The sequence below is a fragment of the Cannabis sativa genome, chromosome 8, assembly GCF_029168945.1.
Source record: "Cannabis sativa cultivar Pink pepper isolate KNU-18-1 chromosome 8, ASM2916894v1, whole genome shotgun sequence".
Lineage (NCBI taxonomy): Eukaryota > Viridiplantae > Streptophyta > Magnoliopsida > Rosales > Cannabaceae > Cannabis > Cannabis sativa.
The window spans coordinates 41,315,470-41,323,948 of record NC_083608.1 but is presented as its reverse complement, the minus strand read 5'-3'; the positions used below and the strand labels follow the sequence as shown (position 1 = coordinate 41,323,948).

The 8,479-nt window shown below is 33.0% G+C and overlaps 2 protein-coding genes across 6 annotated transcripts; both read left to right on the top strand.

Moving 5' to 3' along the window:
* Window positions 1–260: 260 nt before the first annotated feature.
* LOC115699718 (uncharacterized) lies at window positions 261–6,759 on the top strand. 5 transcript variants are annotated; one of them, XM_030627247.2, is made up of 15 exons: window positions 286–423; window positions 546–700; window positions 1,042–1,177; window positions 1,306–1,439; window positions 1,747–1,785; window positions 1,893–1,985; window positions 2,085–2,201; window positions 2,652–2,747; window positions 3,652–3,765; window positions 3,862–3,915; window positions 4,165–4,212; window positions 4,948–5,098; window positions 5,623–5,788; window positions 6,025–6,094; window positions 6,197–6,759. In XM_030627247.2, the coding sequence occupies exons 3-15, from the start codon at window positions 1,096–1,098 to the stop codon at window positions 6,452–6,454; spliced, it is 1,422 nt and encodes a 473-aa protein (XP_030483107.1). In that variant the 5' UTR covers window positions 286–423; window positions 546–700; window positions 1,042–1,095; the 3' UTR covers window positions 6,455–6,759. The 5 variants fall into 5 exon arrangements, with proteins under 5 accessions (XP_030483106.1, XP_030483107.1, XP_030483108.1 ...); XM_030627246.2 differs by lacking the exon at window positions 546–700 and having other exon boundaries at window positions 261–493; XM_030627248.2 differs by lacking the exon at window positions 546–700 and having other exon boundaries at window positions 287–493; window positions 1,042–1,150.
* A 307-nt stretch (window positions 6,760–7,066) lies between these two features.
* Window positions 7,067–8,233, top strand: LOC115699719 (cyclin-U1-1). Its single transcript, XM_030627249.2, has 2 exons — window positions 7,067–7,721; window positions 7,842–8,233. The coding sequence occupies exons 1-2, from the start codon at window positions 7,351–7,353 to the stop codon at window positions 8,113–8,115; spliced, it is 645 nt and encodes a 214-aa protein (XP_030483109.2). The 5' UTR covers window positions 7,067–7,350; the 3' UTR covers window positions 8,116–8,233.
* The last annotated feature ends 246 nt before the right edge of the window (window positions 8,234–8,479 follow it).

The window sequence follows — 8,479 nt, the reverse complement described above, 5'->3', positions numbered from 1 at the left end:
AAGAAAATAAAATAAAGTTTTTCTTTTCTCTAGATGCATGATCAATTTTTGTAAAATAATATAATTATTACCCTTTTTTTAAAATAAAGAATATTCTAGTAGTATATAATATATATTTAACTAAAATACGAAATTAAATAATATGTGTGTATTTGTCAAAAAAAAAAAAATAATAATATGTGTGTATGAATGATTATGAATATGTCTTCTCTAAAAAAAATTAAAATAAAGACAGCATGTCCAAAATTTAAAATCAAAGCCCCCCAAAGTCTTTAAAATTTAAGAATGGCCCTTCTAAAGTCATGATATTCTACGGGATTGGCGATTCTTGTATTTTACTCAAAACCCATCAACTTTAGCGTCAGATCAGGTTGAAGATCCACCGAACCCACCAAAGGTTCGCCATTGCGCTAATTAAGCTGTGTATGAACATTTCTCTTCTCCGCCGCATCGAAGAACAGCTCGCGCTTCTCTTTTTTTTTTTTTTTTCTGGGTAAGTTTTCTCCGATCTGACATCTGTTGAAACTGATTCATTTTCATTACAGGTTTTTCTTTGCATTTTCTTTTTGTGTGTGAGTTCCTTGTTTCTTGGAACTAGAGTTTCATGGATTCATTTGGGTCGATTAAAGATTTTTAAAGGGTTTTTTGAGTTCTATTGTTAGAGGCTACTTTCACAAAGCTCTGTAGCGTGTACCCTCAGGTGATTTCCTTCTTTCAAATCCGTTATGACCATTATTGTTTGCTCATGCCATTAATTATTGAATTAAATTCTTTCGTTTCACAAAGAAATCTTGGTTAGTTTTTCTTTTAATGCTGGAGGTCCATATGTTTTTAAAAGTTGAATTTTTCGTTTCTTTTTTGTGGTATCCCTATTCTATACTAACCACATTGCTTAGTTTTATTTTTCTAAAAAAAAATCTATTAATGATTTTGCTTGTTGAATCAATTTTCGCATTTCTTTTGTAGATGATCTAATTGTCTACCCAATTAGTTGCCATGAATGATTTTTAAGTGATATTGACCAGTGATTTTTCTTTGCAGGTTCATTGTTAGGCTAAGTGAAGCAAATACTTTTGGTTTTTGCAAATATTATCTATGTTTGGGGGTCTTGCGACGGTTCCTACCAATAGTCCTCACTTAAGAAAGTCTGGTAGCAGACCCGTTTTCTCTGATCTGGGTACAATTAATTGATATATATATATACATATACATATACACATTGAGTGTCAAGGATGTGATATGGTCACAAATGCTATTGTTTATTAGTCCATTGACATCTTATACTTTATACAATTTATCATTCAGGAACTACTGATGTAGAAAATGGTGCTGATGAAAATTTCCTGCATTCAGCAGAGACTGATAGTTTGAAGGGTTCAAGTACTCCAATTAGTACTGGTGCAATGATGCCGTCACCCATCTTCTTGTGGAGAATCAAGGTTCTGTTGATTTATTCGGTTGCATTATTTTCAATCTTTTCTTAGTTTATAATATCTATATGCTCTCAGTTTCATGGAAGAATGTTCCTTTAATCACCTTATAATTTTGACCTGGGAGATGGATAGAAAGTCTTATAATATGTTGCTTCTCCATCATTTATAAAGAACAAAAGGGGCTTTTAATTTCTTTATTTGAATTTAATTACTGTAATTATCAATGAAGATTGATTTAATATTCATCGAACTTATTCAATCTTATTTTCTTGAAATATACTAATTGCGTATATGCTTTAAAAATATTGTCCAGGTGGTATTCTTTTTTATCTGGGGTTTCATTTGTTGCAAGGTGACTATACTTTCTCATTGTAAAACTATATTTGTATGATAATTCTGATTTAGTTGCAACACGGACAAGAGCTATGGGAATGTTTAATTTAATTGCATTATTTGCAGATTGGATGGGATTCTGTGATGAGAATGAGTGTGGATTTGAGAGATTTATTTCTATACGAGGCATTTTTATATTACAATCCACTTCTTCTTGTGGTAAGCTGTGTATTTCCCTGTTCAGGTGAAGTGTCCTGTGATGACATATGTAATTGATCATTTCACTAACTCGTTTTCAAATGGTTTCAATTTTTGTAGACCATGGCTGTTTGGTTTTGGGGAAGTAATTTATGGGTTTTCTCCCAATCCACTGTCAGTTATGCAAAGATTTTTGATCTTGACCAAAATCATTTGACACATAGAGAAATATGGAAGGTATCAATTCAAATACTATTCAATGACTGTCTTTCAGAATACATTCTTTTAGTTGCATTGTATAGTGATTCTGCTTTGCTGTAATACTATTAATCTCTTCTTACTTATGCTCTCAAAAAAAAAAAAATAATAATTACAAACTCTCTTAGAAGTATCCCAACCCGGCCATGCTTTTTTTTTTTTTATCAATGATGAGTTGAATAATAAGATAGAAGTACATGGATAATAATAGTAATAGTAATAATAATAATAGCTATAGAAGTATCCCAACCCGGCCATGTATTTTTTTTTATCTATGATGATGTTAGGATCAATATCTGTACTTTTATTATAAATAAAACCGGTTGTGAAAGGAGCAGTCTATTTCTTTTGACATATGAATCAGACTCTGTGTTTCCTAGAAGAGACTTGAATAAAAGATATCTGATTTTTGCCCATTTTCTTTTGCAGTGTGCCACATGGATGACAATTGTTGTACCCACTAGCATGACGGCATATCTATATCTTTACTCACATGGGGAAGTATCACTGGCTGCATCACAACCAGTGTAATAGATGCATCCATCTACTTATATACGATTATTAAGTTATTTTATTGTTTCTTCTCACCTGGATCGCTACTTTATGAACTATTTTTATCTTCTTTGAACCCAAAAAGTGCTGGCAAAACTATGATCCTTATGTAATCAGTAAATGTACTTGAATAATTTGTGTTTAACTACAGATGTTAAACTTACCTCCTGAATTGAAAAGTTGATTACATAGGTAGTATAACAGTTTCTAGGATAATTTGATTAACACACATCAGGCCATGCTGGAGTCATTATCCCTTGTAGTTTATCTCCTTCCTAGCAAAGCCATTTACATAGGGTTCTATGGTGGATCAAGTGTACATAGAAAAAAAGGCTTAGGGGCTCCATTTACCTAGAATTTTGGGTTGAACATTAGTATGCTCAAATATAAGTGAAAGCATTATGGTGGTTTAAGAAAGAGGAGACGGAATAAGTCTTATGTGTTTTCTAATTACCATGTTTTCATTTTCAGTTTTAATACAATTTGTATTTGGTTTTATATTTTCCACACATATGATAGGACTTTCTATTACTGAGTAAATGATTTTTTTAATAAGATGTTTATGTAGTTTTCCAGAACTAACATAATTGTTTGTTCTTTTTTTTTGGTAATCTCACAAAGAAATGATAGGATTTTTCAGTGAATCATCCAGTATGAAAATTAAGCATGTGGAAATCTGAATGAGCCAAAATGTTAATTTTATAAAGAGTAAATAAAATTGTGTTGCAATTAGTGATGCAGTTATTACTGTTCATGAACTATAATAGTACATTTAAATTTCCCATCATCAACTATCACAATGACATTGCCGTTCACACTATTCATTTCCTTACTAGTTTGAATATTTTTTTTAAAGTCTTCCTATGTTCTTCTGCAGGTGCTCTTATATGCTGCTATTGCGTTGCTGTTGGTGTTTCCCTTTGATATTTTTTATTTGTCAACTCGCTTCTATTTGTTGAGGACTCTTTACCGTATAGTTCTTCCTCTACAGGCAAGTTTTTTTAGTTGAACCATTCAGCTTTATAATTTCCTTAAGTTTTGTGTTTGATATGTTGCCATAAAGTTTCTATCTATTTTGTGAATGCAGGCAATCACATTTTCTGATTTTTTTGTGGCTGATATTTTGACTTCCATGTCTAAGGTATGTTCTTAATATCTACTTACCATTTTTGAGTGGTTTCCTTCCTTAAACAATTTAACTTTAGTATTGCACAGGAAAACAGAGATCTAAATGTTTTTGGAACCTGTTATATGTGTTTTAACCAAGCATAGGACATGTGTTGTTAAACTTTTGAAGTAGCCAAGTACATCAATGCCTTTTTTTCTCTTTTTTAAAGGGATAAGATGAAATTTTATGTGCCTATATTATTTTAATTTATTTTTTATGCAGGTATTGTCGGATTTGGAGAGATCAGCTTGTCGTATGGTCCATCGACAGGTTAGTAATTTCAACAGTTGAACTTTAGTTTAATATTTATTGATCGGTATCTTCTTAAGTTGTACAGTATCATATACTCTCTGGTTTCTGATCCAAATCAGCTCGACTTTTTCTTAAGGGTTTTACATTGTCATGCTGTTTGCTTGACAAAAGAATACAAACTTGTATATATATTGTTTGAGATAAACTGATTGACTGTCTTACAAAATTGTTTATGAATTTAACTGAGTGGAATGGCAATATTAAATGGAAAGCATGGGTAAAAACATTGACAGATTGACTAGGAATCCAATTTAGATAATAAATAAATCAGAAGTTTTTTGGTAGTTTCTCTTTCTCTAAAAGGATAGGTTTGTGTGCTAAGTAGTGATGTTTGAAGAATGTGCCATCCAAGAATTCAATGGTGTGTGAGATCAAATTCAGCAAGGATACGGCCTGCTAATATGTTTATTCCACTCTCTTACCTATATTAGGTATTTTAGAGAAATGAAATTGCAAGACAATGATAGGATGATTCTGTAATAGGAGAGATCCTTTTTCAGAGGAACCATGACTTGCTGCATAAGACCTTATCATTAACTAGAGTTTCAAAGCATGCTTAAGATATATTGGGTTTATCCGTATATTATTTAAACATGTTTGTTGCTTTCAGATTTAATCATTCTTTTTGTATTGTTTAAGATGTAGATTTGATCTTCCTTTTTGTATTGTTTAAGATGTATGTTTGATTTGCAGGTTGCTACCATTGCATGGTTTGAAGCTGACTCTGTTTGCGGCAGCCACTCTGTTGCAATTCCAATAGTTCTTGTTTTGCCTTACCTTTTTCGTCTCTTCCAATGTTTACGACAATACAAGGATACTGGAGAGAAAACAACCCTTCTTAATGGTAATCTCTGTTGATCGATGATTTCTAATGTTGCCATTTCTAATATAATTTTCATATATTTTGAAACATTAAAAAATCTGGCTGTTGATGTGTGCCTTATAAATTACATTGTATTGAATGGATTATTTTGATGGTGTCTCATGACATGAGGTATAGTAGGTATTATGTATTAGATGCCAAGTAAGATCAAGGGTACTTGAAATAACTTCTGAACCTTACAGGTTCAACCATTTCACATTTCCTTGTCAAGTGACTAGGGAAACAAATGATGAACATGGAATTTTTTTCATATCTAAAACTAAAGCTTCTTTAGTTATGATATTTTATAGATTAAAGAATTCCTGCAAAATTTTGGTTGAATAATTAGAAGGGTTTGTTTCCATGAATAGCTTCTCTGCAAGCACTCCGATGAAATCAAATGTTTCTGTTTTGCCTCTTTCTTTTTTTGCAATTCGATTATTATTGCTCTTTTATTCAGGGAGTAGGGTTAAATTTATAATTACTTTCTTTGCTTGCATTTTCAGCATTAAAATACTCGACTGCAGTACCAGTTATCTTTCTTTCAGCCCTAAAATATCATGTTTTACATGAAAAGTGGATAAGTTTCTATCGGCCTCTGTGGCTTCTTTCAAGTGTTCTAAACTCTCTGTACTCGTTCTACTGGGATGTGACCCGAGATTGGGACTTGAGGTAAGTAAAACATTATGGTTTGACCAAAGAAATTAGTACTAAACCTATTACTTCATCTTCGTTTTATACAATTGTTAGATCCTCATGATTATTTTCTTTTATGCTTGTTAAGTGAGAATCATTGTTCTCACTTTTACAGGGAAATTATTTATTAATATGATTATTATTGGATCCTTACGCATAGAACATGTTGTATCGTATGTGGGTCTAAATATCTCTTTTCTTTTTGTTTACAGTGGCTTCACTCGGATTTTCAAGTTCAGCAGACCTAGTCTCTTGTCAAACTTGTTATTTGGACGAAAATGGGTAAGGATAAATTCCATGTCCAATGTAAAATCTTTCAAGCTGTTAGCTATAAGAGCGCCACTTCACCTTGTTGAATGATTATATTTTGGTATGGACTTGCAGGTTTACTTTTGGGTGTTATCAAGCAATCTGATACTGCGTTGCACATGGACATACAAGCTGTCTGCCCATCTCCGGCACAACTATCTTACATTGTTCACCATCACAGCCTTGGAGATATTCCGCCGATTCCAGTGGGTTTTCTTCCGTGTAGAGAATGAGTGGAACAAGATGAACTCCAAATCAAATGCCCAGCTCTCCTTGAGTGAATTACCATCTGAGGAAGACAAACTGCTGGCCTCTAATAATCACAATGTATAGGCTGTTGGGAAAATTATCTTTTTGGTAGTAACAATGATATCAAAAGTTCATGTTAAATTTTTTGACCAAAACAGTTTCACCGATTCCTTTCTTTCCCAATTGGCTTTTTATACAAGCAATTGAAAACATTCCTTTGTTTATAAATAGAATAGGTTTATCCATGATTACATTATTTACCTAATAATACAACACATTATATTGCTTCATTTTGTGAACACAACAATAGCCTCAACCTGCAGTCGTTTTCCCAATTGGCCATGACTGACTGTAAACTTTGATGATGAATGAAACATAGCTTTCCTCTTTATTCAAATCTCCTATTTAAAATATGGTGGGCTCATCTCCATTGCTTTTCTTCTTCCTTTTTCCTTTTTGTCATGTATTAATCATTGTTCACAGGCTTTGGGGAAGAAAAAGAACTGTTTCACCCTTTTGACTCTTTCCAATGTCTAAAGTTCAAGTTCATTACCCAGAGAAACAGTACTTCTTTCACTTTTTAAACACAAAACATAATGATCATGTGTTGTCCAAGACCATATACGAGGTATCTAGCTTCTGCAATGTAATACTATATCATTACTGATTGTCTTTTAAGTATGAAACAATCCATCTTGATCTTTTAGAAATCCGACGGCTCCTGATCACTCTACAATGCCCCATATATCCTCAGTAAAATAGCCCAATCTCAACCTTTTAAAAAGTTCACATAGATTTGACGTGCTCAGCAGGACACGTGTCGAAATCCCAGTTCAGACCACCCTTTAAACTGGATAGATAACATTACCAGGTCAACAAATATGCAAACTCACTTTATTAACCACCCAAACCAAACCAACCAACCCAACCAAAAACTCTTAAATCACCCAAATTCCAGAAAAACCATCACAATGGCCTAAATGTTAGAAGCCGCAGAATGCACCGGTTTCCAGAGCCGGCCGGAGCCAAACGAAATCACACCAAGGGTGCTAACCATTCTGTCTTCTGTTCTAGAAAGGGTAGTGGCTCGAAACGACCGGCTTGTTATGGAGGGGTTGAACGGAAAAAGCTTGAAAGCTTTCCATGGAGTGAGAGCTCCAAGCATAAGCATAGCCAAGTACTTGGAGAGATTATACAAGTACTCGAGTTGCAGCCCATCATGCTTTGTAGTGGGATACGTTTATATAGATAGACTACTGCACAAGTACCCTGACTCACTTGTGGTATCAATAAATGTTCATAGATTACTTGTCACAACCATTATGGTTGCCTCTAAGATGCTTGATGATGTGTAATACTTACTAATTAAAACTCTTCTTCTTATTCTTCCCTTACTTATCTGTACTTCTTTCATATTTTCTTTTTTATAATTAGAAGAGTTTTGAATATATGTATATATACATTTATGCAGGCACTACAACAATGCATTTTATGCCAGGGTTGGTGGAGTTAGCAATGCTGAATTGAACAAATTGGAAGTAGAGTTGCTGTTTTTGCTGGACTTTGGAGTTGTGGTTAGCTCTGGGGTTTTTGAGATATATTGTGCTCATTTGGAGAAGGAGATGTTGATGAGTAATGACTACTCTTGTCAGAAGATTGAGAGAGTGTTGGCTGTGGATGATATCACTGAAATATCTGTTGAAGATAATACACACACTTCTTCACCAACTCAAATGGGTGACTGACTCATTTCATTGTTCAGTTCTAGTAGTGTTCTTAAACAATGTCATCTTTTTGTTTTTTCTCCTAAAATTCATTGGATTTAATGGAATATAATACACCAACTTGAGACCACTGTAAAAAGATTTTTTTTTTTTTTGAAATCCACTATAAATGATAGACTAATGGATTATACACTTAAGTTGTTTTGCTGGCATTTGGTATATGGGATAATGGAATAATAATGGTAATGACATTTTTTTTTTCTGATAAAATGGTAATGAGAATGGATTAAATATTTGGACTGTTGTTGGAATGAACATTGTATATTATGTTTAGTTTGGTATGGAAATATAATTAAATAATATATGCATTGTGAAAATTATTTCT